This window comes from Callospermophilus lateralis, chromosome 8 (assembly GCF_048772815.1).
Source record: "Callospermophilus lateralis isolate mCalLat2 chromosome 8, mCalLat2.hap1, whole genome shotgun sequence".
NCBI lineage: Eukaryota > Metazoa > Chordata > Mammalia > Rodentia > Sciuridae > Callospermophilus > Callospermophilus lateralis.
This window is the reverse complement of record NC_135312.1, coordinates 132,642,197-132,661,370: the sequence shown is the minus strand read 5'-3', so window position 1 is coordinate 132,661,370 and position 19,174 is coordinate 132,642,197. Positions and strand designations below refer to the sequence as shown.

At 46.5% G+C, this 19,174-nt stretch overlaps 1 protein-coding gene across 6 annotated transcripts in view; it reads left to right on the top strand.

The window, feature by feature from the left end:
- Positions 1 to 19,174, top strand: part of Jade1 (jade family PHD finger 1) — a 54,239-nt gene that overhangs the window by 7,651 nt on the left and 27,414 nt on the right. For 5 of the 6 annotated variants that reach the window (XM_076864208.1, XM_076864210.1, XM_076864209.1 and 2 more), the window contains exon 2: positions 10,631 to 10,708. In XM_076864208.1, the coding sequence (XP_076720323.1) occupies positions 10,657 to 10,708 (52 nt within the window). In that variant the 5' untranslated portion in view covers positions 10,631 to 10,656. Of the gene's footprint in view, positions 1 to 10,630; positions 10,709 to 19,174 lie in introns of those variants that run through there. The other variant, XM_076864216.1, reaches the window with a different exon arrangement.

Genomic DNA, 19,174 nt, shown 5'->3' with positions numbered 1-19,174 from the left:
GTTATCAGCTTGAAAATCAGATAAGCAGTGTGTTTTTATTGGTGTACACTAGTCTCAAAGTGCTTGAAGCTCCCTGCCCTGCCTTGTTCCTTTTGATTTTTGCTGTTCTAGGGCTTCTTAGGGAGTGTGTTTGGTCCTTGGCTTTGAGCTTTGGGGACTTAACCAGGACCTGGTGATTGATTCACCTTTAACTAAGTATGTATAATGTTGGTTTATAAGCATTGTATTGTCAGTCCATTGATTTGTAGAAGAACAGTAGAATTGTATTGTAAAGGGCCAGATAGTTTTCTGGGCCATATGGTCCACCACAACTGCTCCATTCTGCAGTTTTAAAGCAATCATAGACAAAAGGTGAATTAATGAGCATGGCTGTGTTCCAATAAAACTTTATTTATGAATACTGAGATTTGCATTTTGAATGCTTTTCATGTCATGGAATGTTCCTTGACCTTTTCCCCCCTCAATCTTTGAATATGTGAAACCTTAAGGGCATTAGAAAAGGGGTTATTGACCCCTGATTTATAGCAACACAGGGTAAACTGATCAGCTGGTTCCCGGGCTCAGTTTCCTTTCTTACAGGAACCTGAAAAAACAAATTGCAATTAGAAGTTTGTGTGATAAATATGGGGGGAGTTGGCTAGTCTGAGGGCTCTGTGTGTGTGTGTAATATCTTAATTGGCTTTATTATGTGATTCTAGACTAGGGCAGCACATCATTACATAAAATGGAACATGTTCTTGGCCATGTGTATTAACGCTTGGTACCTAGATCCCTTTCGAGGCTAGGATGTGTACCATGGGGCCTGTATACCTAGGGAAGAACACCTAGGGAGTCACTCATGCCCATTAGGGGACCAGGCCAGGTAGCCCTGAGTAAGGGGATATGTATTATGGAACTGGACTCCCCTGCAGAAGGAGATGATGTCAGGCAGGGTGTATGTGCCACTCCAGTCAGAAGTTAATGCTGCTGCCCTGACAACTCTCTCCTGTGGCAGCGCTCAGGAAGTGCCCCACACGGTCTTCTAGCCCTGTCTCTCATGCCTCACCCAGCAGAGTGGCAGTCACAGCCCTCTCCCCATCATTTTGCCAAGAAACCATGTTTCAGTTTTTAGTTAACAGACTGTTGTTTGTTGATGCCATTTAGTTTTCTGCTCCCCAATAATTTGTCATGGCTATAAATCCCAGCAGTCGTCAGGAGGGCAATGCCTGTGGTTCAGGTGCCATGAGGAGTTGCACCCAACTGCTTGGAAATTGGTCTCTGGTTCTTTGTCTGAAAAGCTTTTTCACAAGCTGCTGACCCTCTCCAAGATGAGAAAAGGTGAATTATTTTGTTTTATTTCTGAAATCATCTCTAGCACTGCAATTGTGTTTTTAAGGTCTCTTGGAAGACCCCCTGGAGACAGCCCAGGTTGTGAGAGTCCTTTCAGCTTTAGCCTCAGAATGTTTTCCCGACCTTGCTGCCAGGGTTTGAGGCCATCTTAATGTCTCCATGACCATAATATAATAACAAGACTTCTACAATTGGGGCAGAATGTTTGTTTTCATGTGTAACTCAAGTGATGTGCGAACGCAGGTTTTGTTAAGTGTGCTGTCTGGGTTTTCCGGTGTACAACATCGGGAGTCTCTCTTGCTCTTTTGTTATAACAGTACTTTTAAAAAATTGTTAATGGTAACTGATAGTTTCAGACAACCAGCTATAATCATATAAACTATAAAGTTCCTGAAAAGCAGCTGCATTTCAATCTGTGCACAGTGTAATTGTCATTAGCTGCTTGAGTCTGGTTCCTGCAGAAACTGTTTTGTGTTTCCTGTACAAGAACATCTGGTTGGAGCATTTAAAAATCTTCTAAAATTACCCTGTAGACACTTTGCATTTATTGGTTTATTCCATGGAATAATAGGTTTAGATTCCTTCCCTCCTTCACCCTTACCTTGGTTCATTCAGAAACTATCTCCTGCCAACACTTGTGTTTTTCTAGAATGTCATTCTGTAATGAACTTTGAGTATGACCCAAAAGTAGGCATGTATATATGTATGTGTGCATTAGTTGGTGTGTGTGCGGCCAGGTGCTCTATAAAGTAACACCTGTTTTATCAGAGAACCCAAGGCAGAATAGAACACACTTCTTATTTCAGTGAAATGCTTTAGAGAATAAACCTTTTTTTTCTGAGGTTAGGCTTACCTTGGTTTTTCCTGGTAAATTGTCAGAGTTTGAGAAGAGGAATAGGACTTAGAGAGCAAATAGGCTTTGTCTCTGGGGTGGTAGCACAGGTAAGAAGGGTCTCGGCTGGGTAAAAGAACCACCTAGTCTGCTGCGGTGGAGGCGATTCCATGTTGGTCAGCCACCTCTGGAATGTGGCCTTTTACTTGTATTTTTTTTCCAAAATAGTACTACTTTCAAAATAGGAAGTTGAAACGCTTTTATTTCTTTATTTTTTTGTAGTTATAGAAGGACAGCATGCCTTTGCTTTATTGTTTACTTTTATGTGGTGCTGAGGGTTAAACCCAGGGCCTCACACATGCTGGGCAAGCTCTGTCACTGAGCTGTAGCCCCAGCCCCTCTTTTATTCTTTAAAGGTAACTTAAGCCCTAGTTGTTTTCCTCTGGGTTTGTTTCATGTGTTTTGAGTGACCTCCTGACATTGACTATTTTATTTTTAAAAAACATTTGCTTTTGAAGTATGTCTGACATAATCAGGTAGAATGGGTGATTTTTGTGGTGGTAGCTTTACTTTTCTTAGCTTTTCCTTCTCTGCCTTTCTCTCAGGTGGTATTTTAAAGTGAGCCTTCGGTGTTTATCTGAGGAAGGAGGTGGGACGCACAGTTTATTGATGCTGCTTATTTTGGACTGGGTTTTGCTTAGGGCCAAGTTGTTCCCTCTGGGAACTTCCATAGAGTGAGAAGCAGGAAAGGAAGGTTCTAAGATTTAATTCTGCACTATTTTAAGTGTAGTATGCGGTCATGGTCAAAACTTAAATCCCGTTTAAAGGTCAAGAGAACCATGCTTAGAACCACTATGATCTTTTGTGTTCTTCCTGAATATTTCCATGAATACAAGAATACTTAGTGTGTGTGTTCTTCCTCTTCTTTTGTACATAAATGGGCTAATGGTTTGTTTGTTCCCCCACCTCCTCATTTTGTCTGCTTTATTTTTTATTTTTTGTGGTAGATGGACAAAATGCCTTTATTTTATTTATTTTTATGTAACGCTGAGGATTGAACCCAGTGCCTCACACGTGCCAGCCGAATGCTCTACTGCTGAGCCCCAGCTCCAGCCCTGCTTTTCTTTATTAATATGTTTTGGGCATCTTTCCATATTGGAGCATATAGATCTGCAGAGGGATCCTGACTAATGGAAATAGGATTGGAGGCCAGGGTGACTGACTATTGTTTGGTGTGAGTTAATTCATTCCTATGTCAAGGGCAGTTAGCAAAATGCATTCCAAGTACTAGCGAGTGCAATGTTTTGTCATAACTGCTCTTGGTTTGGCTGCTAACTTAAGGGGCGTAATAGATGGTCTTTGGGACCCCTAAGCAAATGATTGTGTTATTTATAACCTGCTGAGCCTGTTTGTGATTGACTCAGAACCTCTGAATCAAACATCATACATTTCTTAAAATTCTGAAAAATGCTTTTGTTGGCTTTTAAAATCTGAGTTCAAGAATGATCTGTATATTTACTGTGCAGTGATGAGTGCTGGCACTCAGGAGGTCCGCCATCACAGTCTTTTTGTTTGGGGGAGGGTTTATTGCTGATAAAAACTCTTCCACTGAATATTTTCAATTTTGGTCTCTTTCTGAAGGTATTGTAGTAGCTTAGGCAGCATTTTCTTTAAATTTTGTTGTATGACATTATAAAGAACATATTTTTAAAAGCTCCGTTTATTTAGACAAAGTAAAAAGTTTAACACTTAAGATCTACACTATGTGTCAGTTAAATCAAATCTTTTTTTTTTTTTTTTTTTTGACTAGATATAACCCTTTGGTTTAAAACGAGAAATTTGGGTTTGAGTTATAGTCAGACAATATTTTTAGACTCTGTGCATATAAATTGGATAACGTTGCCAATTTGAAAACTTCTTATCTTAGGCAATTAATGCTTTCTTTAAAAACTGAGGTAAGATACCAGCTGTGTCCTTTGTGTTTGAGTTCATGGAGAGTTGTATACTCCTTGGAAGAGAATATTTTTTTTGGGGGGGTGATTCTAATGATTACTAACTACTCAATCAAATAAAATGATTGAGTTAGTCAAAGTATTCAAAGTGTGAATTTAGCAAACAAAAAGGAACAGCTAAAATACTTTTTAGCTTCCCGTAGGGACCACCTGGTGTCTGAAAACACAGACTACTCAGTTTCTGGAAAGTGCACTTTTTCGTAGAGTACACTTAGGCATTAAATTTTCACTGTTTGACAGAGAATGGAGGACACCAATAAATTGAAGATGAATGTTGACAGAAGTTACTTCAGCTAAAGGTCATCGAGAAGTGAACGTGAAGCCATCTCTGTTCTGTAAAGCTGAGAGTCCAGGATGCAGTGTGTATATGGGAGGTGGTTTGCACATTTAGTCGTGCCTTCAGTGATAGTGTAGAGGAAGAGTGCACAGGGTTTTGGTTGAGTACCTTCTGTGATTTCTTGGAGTGAAATAAATAACAGTAAAAGCATAGTGCGTAAGGTTGATACTTTGGGGAAGAAATCAGCCTTTTTACGTCTCAGGGGTGAGATGGTTCAGATCACGCGGTGTGCTCCTTAGTGTGGTGGTAGAGTTTGTGGCCTGGTCACAGTCCCTGTTCCTCAGCTGAGAATGCTGGCAGTCTGTGTTGCTCAGAGCTGTTTCCCAGGAGTGGCGCTGAGCAAACACCCTCAAAGTCATCAGCATTATTCCCTGTGTGGCCCTGGTGTGGAACCCCGGGGCCTGGCACGTGTCAGGCAGGCTCTCCACACACACACACACACACACACACACACACACAAACACACACACACACACGGAGCCACTCCCTAAGTTGCTCAGGCTGGCCTCGAACTTGTGATTTGTCCTGCTGCTTCAGCCTCCTGGTTTCCCCAGTAGTCACTACTCTTTTGTCAAGTTCCTTTCCCCTCATCCCTGGGGTCAGCCTGCCCAGGGCCCTAAGTTTACAGAACTTCCTGCGCCTGGGGCTGGTATCTGGGGCTGCTCCCAGCTTGTTGCCTGCAGAGTCTCCTGCTTCAGGGGAGGTGCTCAGGTTGCGGGGCTTTGAGTGCTTGGTGACTCAGTGATCAGCAGCCTGGAGGCTTCACGGCCAGGCCCACTGAGGCAGCTGTCACTCCTGCCTGCCCTCTCCATGGCCCAGGGTTCCTGGGACTCTGTCTTCACATGCTGTGGCATTGAACTTGATGAACCGCTCATGGATGAATGTGGTAACTGTGACAGGGATGGAGGGAGAGCCATCTGCTGGTCACCTTGTTGGGCTTCTTGAGAAGCCAGGGCCTGTATACCATTATTACCTGAGCCCCCTGTGGCCAGCTGCTCCCTCAGTCAGCCACTCTGGGCCAGATTCTCACGGAATCTTGACTTGCTAGCCACCCTCTCTTCCTCTTTTTGGGCCTCCTCAAATGCCCACCAGTTAGTATTTTGTCTCTCTAGTTGTTGTTCCTCGTGATGGACGGCATGCTTGCAGGGTCATGTACATTGAATCACTTTGAGTCAGGTTGGTGAAGTCCAGACAATATGGAGGTGAGTCTTGCTGAGTACTGGCCCAGAGTTCTGGGGGTGCTTCTTGTAGCAGCCCTGTGAGGCCCTTTTGACCAACAGCTGGCCCTTCCACCTGATGTCTTTATGTCATATTTAGCTTGAGAAAATCTCTGAGCTCCAGAAATTAGGACCATCTCTGTAGACACACATGTAGGAACTCACCCCCAAGTCCTGAGGCAGAGCAGGCATGAATACACACTGTGGCTCCTTTGATCCTCTGCTTGAGGAGAGGAACCTGGGCTTCCTGAGGAATCCTGAGAGGGAGTGGAGGGGATCTCCCTGCCCTTGGCATCTGACCTCCTTCCTGTCCTGGCTTGCCCACAACCCTCGGGAGGCCAGTGAGTCGGAAACTGCTTATCCTCAGGGCTTCCTCATACTATTGCTCCCACTGAACCCGCCCTGCTCCTGGGATATACATCCCCACTTGTCCCTTGGTGACTGAGTCGAGTTCATCTTGCTCCCCCACTGCTGCAAGGCCCCATTGCAGTGGTTCTTAACCTAACCCTTGCTCTCCTCTCCCTTGAATAAAATCTGCTTTACCATCTTCAACAAGTGTCACCATCCCCCCTACACTGACACTATTAAAAAAAAATAACAGTGAAAAAGAAGGCCAACAGCTTGTAAAAGAAGAACAAGTTTGAACTGAGCCGTGTGGGCTCTCAAGTGCTCAAGAGTTGGGATGGTGGATAAGATATTTGGTGGCTTTTGATTGAACCCCGGATAAGAGGTGGGATTGGGTAAGAAGAGAAACAGAAGCAGCATTAGTGGCAGTTGAGAACGACAAGGAAGGGTTTTCTAGAGAAGATGCCTGGCCCAATGGAGGTTTGTATGCTAAGCTGGGGCTTCCTAGGGTGGATGGGACGGGGTCAGAAAACTTGAGAGTTTCTCCCCGGACAGTTTGTACTTGGACTTGTTTGCAGGGGGACCTCAGGGAGAGATTTTCGAAGGAAATGGCCTGATGAGTTCACCTCAGGGTAATTACTCTGTTGTAACTGACAGTGGGAAGAAATCGTAGGCTTGGAGAATGGAAGGCACCAAAAAAAAAAAAAAAAAAAAAAAAAAAAGGTAAAAGTGATGTCTTATGTTTCCCGGTGCTGTAATAGAGCACCATGGTCTGGTAACTAGATCGAGGGGCCACATCTGGTGAAGGCTTTCTTGCTGGTCATTTTAGGGTAGAAGGCATTAAAATGGGGGTGACCCAGAGGGGGGCCAAACTGACAGCACTCTCATAACAGCCCACTCTGGAGCTCTGCCTGCCCCATCTGGCCTAGCTCACCACACTTGCTTGGGGATCTGGTTTCCAACACAGGAACTTTTGCGGGTGATTGAAGACCAAACTGTGGGGCAGTAGGGGAACTTAGTGTCAGTTGGTAATCCTTGGCAGTTGCAAATAAGGAGGGCTGTATATTAATAAAGAAACAAACAGGTAGATGGGATGATCCTGTGTTTGCTTTGCCCCAAATGTGCTCCCTTCTCTGGCTGTCTCCCCTTTGTTCATCCTCTCCTGACTCCATCCACTGCCTGCGTTCTTAGAGAGCCATGCATTTGCCACTCAGGCACCATCGATGGCCAATTCCTGTTGCTTGCCTGTTTCTTCAGTGAGACCAGAAGCCCCATGAGGCCAGGAACTGTGGTTTTCTTCCAACACCTCCTAATACATTAGATATTCCCATCTGCTATTACACTTGCCTCTTTCTCTTGAGTGCTTGGAGGAGCCCTTTTAATTGATTATTACTTAATCCTACTACCATCTAGGTGGACCCGCCACTGGCCCAGAGGGTCAGGGAAGGTAATAATGCATAGCCACTCCGCTTTCTCCTGCTTTTACTTGACAGACGTTTGAAACGTATACCCACCGCATTGTGGTATTTTATGTTGGAGAAGGTAACGTGAACTTTGATTTTCTGATCCAGTGAGTAACCCTGGGTGTGATAAATCAGCCCAGTGCCAAGGTTTAAGTACAGTAGGGCCACAGGGGAAGAAGCTGTGCAGGGCACTAACACCATCACTGCCAGCTCCCCCGGAGAAGCAGGGTACAGGTCATGAGGGCAAGTGGAAGTGGGGTTTGCTGGAAGGAAAGAGCTGCTTTATACCATGTGTGTGGTTTTGCTAGAGGAAAAGGTGTTCAGGAGCTTTGCCCTGTGTTGGCCGTGCTTGCGTTTGGCCTTTAAGTGACTGACGCCCATAAGCCTTCCGTGTGAGTTTTGTTTGACGCTGGAAGGAAGGCGTTTGGTTCAGGGGAGTAGGTTCTCCAGGCTGTTCTGTTCAGGCAGATTGAATGTCTGAGCAGAGAAGGCGAGGCAGGCTCTGCTCTGTGTGTACCTGGGAAGGGCTCTGAGCCTCTGCTCCATTCCCCTGCCTGCTAGGGAGGAGGTAGCTGCACCCTGCCCTGTGGCAGCACACCCTTACTGAGGGACTTCTTAAGGAAGTCCTCTGTGGGTCGTATTTTCTATTTGTTTTCTTTTTTAAAGGTCTTCACAACAGGCTTTGGGGAGCTGAAGAAGCTCTTGTCACCAACCAGTGGGTTTCCCTTTCTGTTTGTACTCCCTGTTGGGTCCCCACAGGACCAGGGGTGTCTGCCAGGTGGTGGAGGAGGCCACCACCAGCGGTTGGTGTTGGAGAAAACAGAGCAGGAGGGAGTCGTTGCAGTTGGGAAGTGAGTCGCAGGTGTTGGATGGCCTGAGCTTTTGGCAGGAATGGTCACCTTGTAGGGTTCTGGGGGAGAGGGACTTTGGAGACAGGGGCTCTTGGAAAAAGGGGCAAGTGGGATTTTAGGATTGTGACCCTGCCCTCAGGTGAAACCCTGTTCCACAAAGCATGTTCCTAAGGCAACTTGTGACCCTATCAGGACTCAAGTCCTGGTTTCATTTCGATAAATTCTTTTAATGGTTTTTTTTGGGTGTGTACTGGGGATTGAACCCAGGGGCGCTTACCCACCGAACCACATCCCAGTCTGTTTATATTTTGAGCAGGGTCTCACTAAGTTGCTTGCTAAGTTGCTGAGGCTGGCTTTGAACTCATGATCCTCCTACAGTCCTCCTGCCTCAGCCTCCCAAGCCACGGGGATTATAGTTGTGTGCCCCTGCACCTGGCTTCTTTTAATGGTTTTGAGCAATTGATTGATAAGCAAAATCCCACAAAATTTTAACTGAGTTGAGTTTTCTAGGAAGAAATATAAAATATTGAAATGGTAGGTCTGAATGTTTGAATGGGTCAGTTGATCTGTTTCCTAAGGGGAAACATGCCTGTGAATTAATAAGGTGGAGATCACCAGAGAAGACTATTGATGTTTATGTGCTTTTACTTAGTCACCAAAAAGTAAAAATCCCCCTAGGTGGTCAGACCTGGGGCTTATCTACAGTGTAAAAATTTGAATTCAGGGTGATGACTGGTGAAGTGACTAGTCACAGCCTGAGGGGATTGAGCTTCTAGGGAGGCAGGCTGGCTCTGGGAAGATGACCACCAGGCTTGTGTGGGCAAACTAATGGCAGATGAGGGGTGTTTATGCACAGGAGCTGTTTGTTGGGGGAAGTTTTCTCTACAGGGGGAGATTTCTGCCCTTCTAGTCAGCTAGGCAAAGGCAGTGAGCCTTCTTCCTGCCGCTTCTAGTCGCCTTCAGACCCAAGTGGTGTAGCTGGGTCCCTTTTTAGTAGGACGCAGTCTGCTCCTTGACTGCGCTTTTACGGGTTTGGTTTCCAGTTACTGTCCTGCTTAGCACGCGCTTCTCCACCACTCTGTGCCACCGTGTCACTGGTGCGTGTTGTGATTCCCAGGGAGGAGGTGGTGGGTGTGCACTTTCTGAGGGGTGGGGGCCAGGTGAGGGGTGGGGGGCAGGTGCTGGGCCACCACACTTCCTCTGACTTGGAAAGCTGTCCTTCCTCTTGGAGAATTCCTGATCCTGCAGTAAGATCAGGGCTCTGCAGGGGTCAAGGAGATCAGTAATTTTAGTTAGAAAAAACTCTTGGATTTGTTTAGTGCTTTCCTGTGTGGATGTAACTGTGATTTCATCTGCGAAAGCTCAGTGACTGTTCAGTCTCTGCCCACCTCCTCTTTCCTAAATGCAGTCTTGCTGTCACTTGAGTGGTGCTCGATGCCTGTCACCACCAGCTTCCTGAAAGAGTGGGCCAGGTGGGCTGGGAATTTGTACAAACCGATATTTTAGTTTAGTGGATTTGCTTGTACTGGACCTGAAAGGAGTTGGTCGAGGGAAGACACTGGACTGAGGGTCCTGAGCTCTGTGCCATGGTGTGACCTTGGAGAGACCTTGGAGAAGTTGCTCCTCTTGGCTTTCATTTCCTAATGGGTAGAAGAGAGGGGTCTGCACCGAGGGTATGGCGTCCTGCAGCGAGTTGCCGTGAGTGGAGAGGGTTGGGGGGACATTTGTCTTCCTGTGAACCCGCCTGGTTTGTTTCTGGAACTCTAAGTTGACTTGGCTTTTAGGATTATTTTAGTAAAAATTTGCCAGAGAAGTGCAGTCATGCCCAGTGCAGTGTAAAAATTCAAACATTCAGACACCACCTGTCCCCTGCCCCCCAGGGACACATACAAAGGGGAAGTCCATAGCAAGGAGGGAGTTGGTTGCCCTGGGTCTGCTCCTGCAGTGCTTGCTGCTTGTCAGTTAGAGACTCCTGAGGTGGTTGTAGCAGTGGTCTCTCAAGGGACTATAGAGAGAAACCTGGCACCTTTAGGAGACCTGCTGACAAGAGCGCCCCCCCCCAACCTGTTCTGTTAATTATTGCAGCTAATCATGCATCTTTGGTCTTTCCACTGTTTGCAATTCAAAATGCTACTTAAGCATTTGTTTGCTTTTGTTTGCTGCAGATCCTGGGCCACCATCTGAGCACAACTTGATGATTGTGTGTTATCATCTTGGGCTAAGTGCTGTCTCATTGCCTTGCAGGCTGCCTGCTGCTTCCCGGGGAGATCATGAAACGAGGTCGCCTTCCCAGCAGCAGTGAGGATTCTGACGACAATGGCAGTAAGTCCTGCTTTGTTGTTGCTGGAGCCTTCCAGGGTTTGGGGCAGTGTTAAAACATGATTTTTTAATGTAATGCTTTAAATAGCTGAGGTCCTTTGCATATCAGCAGGTCAGGGGCAGCCCCAGGCTGAGCACACTGGAGTGTGATACTGTAGGTCTGTAACCAGATCTTTTTTCCCTGTGAGGTCGATTGCATACCTGAGGCTTCCTGTTTGTTATCCAGGGATGAATAATCTGGTTCCAGGAGTCACTGGTGTGGCTGTTTTTCTTAAACATCATTTAAGGTACTTTGCAGTTGCTCTTTTTGAAAAGGGAACGTCCTCCAAGCCAGGTGATTATTAACCAGTTCCATTCCTTTGCTGGAGGTTGAGGGCCACCTGGTGTGACTGGAGGAATTTTCCCTAGGCTGAGGCTGCGGCCCGCTCTCCCTGGGCTTTCTCTGAAGGTGCTTGCTGCTTAACTCTGCTACTCTGCGACTGGCACCCTCACATTTCCACCAGAAGTGAGTTGGCTTCCAGACAGTCAAAATAAATGTCACAGTGTCTGCATGGAGACGCCAACAGGCTCCTTAGGGAAGAGCTCCCCTCACACAGCAAAGTGCCTGAGCTCTAGCCCTCTAGCTTCTGTTTGATGTTGTACAGATTAAACTGGGGGCCACCTGAAGGGGAGGATGCTGTGCTGTGGGATGGGAAGGAATGGGCCTGCTTTCAGGGTAAAATCTGCTCTGAAGGAAGTCAGTTCCAGAGCTGTCTGTCATATGTGCTCTGGAAACAGATATGCACGAATACGGGGGTGGGGTGGGGTGGGGTGGGGACCGGACCCGGGATGCTGCTAGAGGACATGGAACTTCTGCTGTTCCTGAAGGATGAAACGGGATTTTGGCCAACACGCTGTCATTAGTTTCTTGGTCTCTTAATGTCGGCAAATTAAAAGCTGCAAATGAGGACGCAAGGCTTTGCTGCCATAGTGGGCTGCACTGAAGCCTGGAAAGCTGCGGAAGGGCCTGGGTGCAGGCATGGAGTGCTGCACCTGGAACCGCTGGCCTTGGGAGGGGCGGTCAGTTGTTTGGAGATATGACCCCAGGTAGACTGACCATGCCTGAAGGGCTGGGGTAGGGGCTAAGGGAATGGGGCCTTTGGGAAGGCAGCAGGAGCCGCTGAGTTGGCTTTGGGAGCAGGGAGGGGAGAAGTAGGGAGCCTACTAGTGTCAGCTCTGGAGAGGGCTTTTTCTGGTATTTGAGGGACTGGTACTGAGGGCTGACTCACCCGCAGGCAGGTGAAGCCACCTGTCTAAGTGTTCTGGGGTGCTGCCTTCTGAACTTGAGCCACTTAGAGTTTCACAGCTTTTACTCCTTGTTTTCTCCAGTATTTACTATTGCTCAGGAGAAAGCAGGCTTTGGTGTTTCTTTCCAGTCCCCCACGGGACCTGTCAGTGCCCTCCTGAGTTATTAAGTACTCAGTAAACCTTGCTGCTTGCTTGGGTTTGCAGTTTTGTCCTGAAGCAATTAAAAAAGAAGCCTTGCTTTATAGGTTCAGAATTTATCAGAAGAAGGTCTTGTGAATCATCTCCACATACTAATAGTGCCCAATGAAAGGCTGAAGTTCTGTGTGCGTGTGCGCTCGCTTAGAACCTGTCCCTTTCTAGACCAGAATTGTCTAGTGGTGTGGAAACGTGTAGTCTAGGGAAACTGAACTGAAGTTAAACTTCTCCATTTTAATAAGCACAGATTTATAAATCCCGGTGCAGCTAGTGATTTCCACTTGTGGCCGCCACTCTGTGTAGTGCAGCTCTGGACACACTGTAGACTCCTGTCCAGAGGCTCTTGCTAGCTTCAAAACCCCTAGTATTAGTTAGCTCAGGCTGCCATGACAAAGCACCATAGGCCTGGTGAATTAACAAACAGAAATGGATTTTCTTTTTCATAGTCCTAGAGTTGGAAATCTTAAGATCAAAGTGTTGGCAGGCTTGGTTTCTTCTGAGGCCTTACCCACTGGCTTTTTCCTTGCTGTGACCGCACATGGTCTTTCCTCTAATGACACTGGTCAGATTGGACTAAGGTCCATTTAAGTCTGTTCTTTCCAGATGCTGCTTCCCATATGGTCATAGTCTGAGGTATGAGGGGTTAGGGCTTCACAGTAATGGGCACAGTGCAATTCATAGCAGCCCCAGAAGGGAAGATGCCTCATCTGAAAGATCTGAAAGTGCATTAACCAGTTTGAGATGGAAGAGGAGGAGTCCACCAGAAGGGCACCCCCGAGGTGGCCTTTCCTGTGGGCCTGGGATTAAGGGAAATATGTCTAGGATGCTGGAGTTGGATTAGCTGCATAGGTGCCGAAACCCAGTTCTCTGCTATCCCTGGCCTGAGCATGGGAGAGGAATGCTGGTTGCTGGCAGAAGGTAGGCCGTGCTTTGGTCATAGGGTGGCTTATTGTGAGAGGGGTGCTGATGCTTTGTGGCTGCCTGTCCGCACTTAATGATTTGGTAATCATGAAGGATGATGGTAGTGGTGAACAAGCAGCTCTGGTTGAGTGCCAGGCCTCATAAAAACATTTGCATATTTAGACCAGGAGCCCGCTTTTCATTCTCCTGGGGCAGCTGGTTCATGGTACACCAGCCCACTCAGTTGCACAGGAGAGCCATCTTTCTTGTATGTACTGGGGACTGGATGGGCATGCCCACTGCCCCTGGTGTAGGGTCTTATAGAGGGAACGCCACCGGATATAGTGTTTGCTTCCATTGCTGCTCAGCTGGGCTTGGCCTGTGCACTGGCCACTCCTGACTGCTCCAGCCTGCAGGCCTGACAACATTTTGGCCGTAGTTCCCAGCTTAGTGCAGAGCATGTGTCTAAGTACAGGAGAGGCAGTGGCGGACGTCAGCATGGGGCCACAGCCATGCTGGGCCCTGCCTTCTTTGAGCCTGGAGCCCATGGCTTTGTTTCCTGGCCTGGCCCAGAGGAGTACCAGTGTGGTATTTACAGTTGGGGATAGATGGCGCTTTCTGTGCCAGGCAGAAGCCCTCGTCCAGCTGCAGGCGTGGTCTTGCAGTCTTTCTCCAGGCGCCCTGGAGGCCTAGCTCTGCAGTGAGATGGAATAGTGTTGGGTTTGAGGCAGCTCTGTAATTGCTGGGCTCCTGAGACCGGGTGGCTCAGCCGAACTCTGAGGTTATACATCATGCCAGGGTGTGGCCCAGGGAAACAGGCCCTTTAATTTCCTGCTTCCCATCCAGGATCCTCTGACCTTAGGGGTTTGGCAAATGTGGGAATTGGTTCCACCAATATGTTCATTGTTTCCAAAACTTGAAAGATTTCATTTTATCTACAGAGGATAATTCAAACATCAAGTGTCCCTTCTTTTGGCAGGAATTATATGTTACTGGTTGTCTGGCCAATTCATAGCTCTGATCTGTATCCTTCGGTATTTTTCCTATTAAAATGAAGATTAGTGTTATCTGGCAAAACCCCACCCCATCCAGGTCATGAGGTCTTTGGTTGGGTGAGGTAGCCAGATACAAACGGTGTTTTCATTGGTTCTGGTGGTTTTGTTTGGTGCCTCAGAAAGAGGGAAATTGGTTCCCTTTTGCAAAGGCTGGTGGAAGGGCTCTGAACATCTGTGGTTGTTCCTGAAGTTGTGAAGCATGGCTTCCTGGATAACTTGCTAAATTTCAGGGTTTTGTTGACCTCCTTGTGGAAGGCAGGCTTATAGCAGGTGTGGTGAGGCCCTCCAGGGCCACCCAACTTCCATGTGAAATTCGTGCCTCAATTAACACCTGGGTTCTGCTCCATCATCTCTGACAGCGAATGGGCGGAGAGGGGAGTGAGCTGAAATCCCAACTCCCTGATTTCCTGTTAGCAGTGCAGGCTGTGATACGAGCATGAACTTACGCACTTGTCATTCTGGACTCTCTGGCTGTACTTTCTGCTTTGGGCCCTATTACTGCTGATTTCATTCAGTGAGCCCCACACTGTACTGTACCTTCACTTTCTTATATCTGACTGGCTGTGCTTGGTCACTCACGTGCCTCTGTGATGGTCTCCTCTAAAGGGCACCTCCCCCTCCACTTCTTCTCCTGTTGCGACTCATCCAGAGATGAACCTTCTGGGTCCTGGGACTTGGCCGTGGGCAGGAGTGCTGGGTGACTATGAACATGCCTGTGTATCAGCTGGCTGAAGACCCATGTGTGTGCATTTCAGTCCGCTGGTGTGGGCCAGCTCTGAGTGTGTGAGATGTCTTGTTTTTCAGAAGGTGGAAGTGAGAGGGACCACAGGGGTCAGCTGAGCCGGGGTGGAAGAGCCCAGCAGGTGTAGGGTCAGCTTGAGATAGCAGCGGCAGTTGAGGCAGACCTTGTTTTCAGTCCTGCGGTTAAGGTTGATGACCAGCAGAGCTTTAGGTATGCTCAGTCGAGGCAGGAGTGGCAGCTTCACTTGCCCAGGGGTAGCCAGCCCTCTGGTTGTGCACAGGGGCTGAGAGTTTTGCTGTGCCTACTGGTTAGGGCTCAGTGGGTTTAACGCAGCAGGATGCAGCAGCGTGTCAGCGTGTCAGCGTGTCATGTCCAGAAGCTGCATCTCCAATGTGGAGGGTTGTGTGCAGCCAGTGACAGATGGTTTCACAGGCTGAGTTTCATGGTGTGTGCACGGACCCTCCATTATTCCAGCTTCATAACTCTTGCTGCAGGTGCAACAGGCGAGCTGGTGTGCTTGGAAGGTGCTTGAGCTGTGTTTAGAGCCACTCCTTATTTAGATCTAGGGCAAGATAGAAGGCTGTTTTTAATATTTCAGAGGGGAGTAATAGATGCCTCTGCAGTAGGACCAGAAAGGAGGGCCAAGAATATTGTGCGTGGCAGGGTCCACACTGGCTGTGATCTCTAGAACTTGAATTATCCCCAGAGGTTCTGCCTCGATGGAGACTGGGGATGTTGAAACAAGACACAACCTTCCCCCACACTCATTTTTTCCTGTGTTTAATGTAAGACAGTTTAGTATAGACTTGTTCTTTGATCAGTGTACATGTCAAGAATTTTATGTCTCTTAAATTTGTCACTGGAGTGGACTTGACCTCGGGTGATAATCTTACCTCGTGTGTGGTAATAAAATAAGGTTAGTCATTATTACCACATTTTTAGGGTTCCTGGATTCTCTCCTAAGAGCCAAAAATGAAGCATTTTGCTAGTCATATTCCTCATCTAGTTTGCATCATTAAATACCAGCATCTGGAAACAGAAAGTGCAGCCCAGCCCAGCCCCGTGTGCTCTTGGATTACGGTTTTCAGCCAGGGCCCGCGATTTAATAGAGTATGGATGGCTGTCCCTAGTCCTGCTACTGTTTTAAATAGCATCATTGCAGGTTTGAACCTGCACCCCTGGGCTTGTCGTCAGAAAGTGTTTTGTAGCATGGCTTTTGTTTGGCGATGCTGAGGTTGGATAGGCTGTGAGCAACACCCCCAAACCCAACTTTTTTTTTTTAATTGAAAAGGAATGCAGATTATTTTTGCTTTGATAATATTCTGGGAGCTTCCTGGAAAGAGTGTGGCTGTAGGAAGGGATGCTGGTGGATGGACACCATGCCTGTCACTGCCATGAATGTGTCCCTGGATGGAGGTGCTTCCTAGGCAGGAGGCAGTGGCCCCCCAATGGATCTTTGAATGTCGCTCTCTTCCTTGACCTGGTTTTCTTCTGCTAGGTGAAATAGGAGTGTAGTCCTGGCTGCCACCTTTGGTTCCAGTCACTCAATTTTTTTTGGTCTACTTTTTTTTGAAAGATTTGAAATATTAATTGAGAATATTTGAAGTATTAATTGAGAATTTATGTATTCAGCACTGACTCAGCTATAAATTCTGTGCCTTATACTGGGGGCTCTTGATAGAATAACTGCTTTTGATACGAGCACAAAAACCAAGAGAAAGAGAGATCTCCAGCAGTTGTGCCCTGCCACTGAACACAGGCTGAGCAGCTCCCTCAGTCCCTTGGACCAGGTTCTCACCTGGTTCATCAATGACGTCTCAGCTTTATTCAAACCACCTATGCAAGATAAGATAGAAAAGTTCCTTTTCCTTTTCCGCTGAATAACATCTCAGTGACAATAGCATATATTTATTTAGTTTGGTACCAGGGATTGAACCCAGGGGCCTTCAACCACTGAGCCACACCCCAGCCCCTCTTCCCTTTTAAAAAACATTTTATTTAGAGACAGGATCTTGCTAAGTTGCTTAGGGTCTTGATATGTTGCTGAGGCTGGTCTTGACCTTGTGGTTCTCTTGTCTCAATCTCCTAGGCTGCTGGGATTTTAGATAGGCATGTGCCACAGCCCCGGGCTGACAGTAGCTTTTAAATAGCTTTATTGAGGGATAATTGACATAGCAACTGCACATATTTAAAGTGTACACATTGATAAACTTGAACATGTTTACACCCATGATACCATCAAAATCAAAGTAATCCTTCCCACTTTCCCCACTTTTCAATTTCCGATCTGCTTTCTGTCACTATAGATTAGTTTGCATTTTCCAGAGCTTTATATAAATGGAATAATACAGTATGATCCTTTTTTGGTCTGGCTTCTTTTACTCAGCATAATTATTTCATTATTCATCCATGTTGTAGGTATTAATAGCTCATTTGATGGCTGGCTGGTGTTCCAGTGTATGGATGTACCACAGTTTGTTTATTCATTTGTAGTCTGGTAATGGATTTTTTTAGGTTGTTTCCATCCAGTTTTTAACTTTCGTAAATGAGCTGCTGAGAACATTCCTTATGTCAATGATAAATTAAATTTAGCTTTTCTGGTGTTTCCCTTGCTTTAAAGTGAGTTTTCTTATGAATCAAATAATTTTTTTTTTTTTTTTTTTTTGTGGTGCTGGGCATGGAACCCAGGACCTTGCACATACATGCTGTGCATATGCTCTACCACCGAGCCACATCCTGGCCTACCAAGTGGTCTAATAGGATTAGTTTTAACTTCTTTTTCTCCTCTGCATTATATTAGCACTAGGTAAATGAAAAGGAACAGATTGTTTTCGGATGGACTAGAGTTGCCTTGGTTAATACTGTTGGATACCAGATTTGTAGTATCTTTAGAGATATGTTTTTTGAAAGCAAATGTGGTGCAGACACTGGTTTTCAAGACTTATAAAAGCAGTCCTGGGAAAAGCTTCCAAGTGAGGGTTTGTCACTGGGGCGCATTCTGTGTCCTTAAAGCTATAGGCTTCCTGTGACCCCTGGAAGCTACAGATCCCAGAAGAGGCAAGAGGATCATGGACCCAAAAAATTAGCAAATTTGTTTGTTTTAACCCTGAAGGTATTTTTCTCTAAGGACCCTCCACGTTCTACTTCATGTTGATTTTAAACTACAGCAGAGGGGTGATTCTTAAAGATTTTAGCTTTGTTTATTTATAGTCCTTCCCATGGTAAGGGAGCCCTCCCTTCCTGCCTGGGTCTTCTGTTTCCCACCCTGGACCTCCTGGGACTCCTCTCCATGCAGTTAGTGTCCTTGTTCCCTCTTTTGAGCCTGCAGACTGCTGGAGGATGTCCTGTAGGACCAGCGGGTGGAGAAAGGGCCTCTCTGAAGAGTCAGCAGCCCAGCTATTTCCTCTCTAGGCTTCTAATGTGGCTTCTGCCTTTCCTTCTTCCAGGAGTGACCAATTTAGAGCCAGCTGAGCTCACCTCAGTGCGCCCAGAATGTTTCTTTTCAATGTGAGAACGAAGCATTCTTGTTCAGGGTCTAAAATTATAATTATTATTTTTATTATTTTGTGGTCCTGGGGATGGGATTCAGGCCTGTGCATGCTAGGGAAATGTGCTACCCCAGTTCCACTTACTACTTTCAAGGAAGAATTTTCCTCGTGGTTTTTGTGCTGGCGATTGAACCCACTGAGCCACATCCCCAGTCCTTTATATTTTTTATTTTGAAACGAGGTCTAACTTGTCAAGGGACACAATAAGTTGCTGAGGCTGGCCCTGAACTTATGCTTCTCTTTCCTTCGCCTTCCCGGGTCACTAGATGATGGCGTGTGCTATCATGCCCAGCTAAAAAGGATGTTCTAAAACATTTACCAAAATGCCAAGGGGTTGCTTGAAGGAAATCTCATTCTGCCAATGTAACTACTCGGTTGACCTAAGAACAGCTCAGGACTGAGGCTCAAAGGTGGCACTGATGCCTTCCCTGTCAGAGTGAAGCTGGAAATCCCTTGGTCATAGCAAATCTAATGACAGACTAAGGTGCAGGATCTACTTCTTAATGTCCCCAAGGTCTTACCAGTGCTTTGATTCCATGTTCCCCTATTTGGATTCTGTAGAGATGAGGGCGTCTGTTTGAGTGACAGGTGGCTTAACTGGTAGAATGGCAGTTCCTTCAGACGCTTGGCTTTTAATTTTTTTGGATTTTGTTCATTTCCGGGAAGTGGTGCCACCTGTTTATCAAATCAGGTGCTGCTGAAGATAGACATTGGAGGTGAGTTCTTAGGAAGATGAACAAAA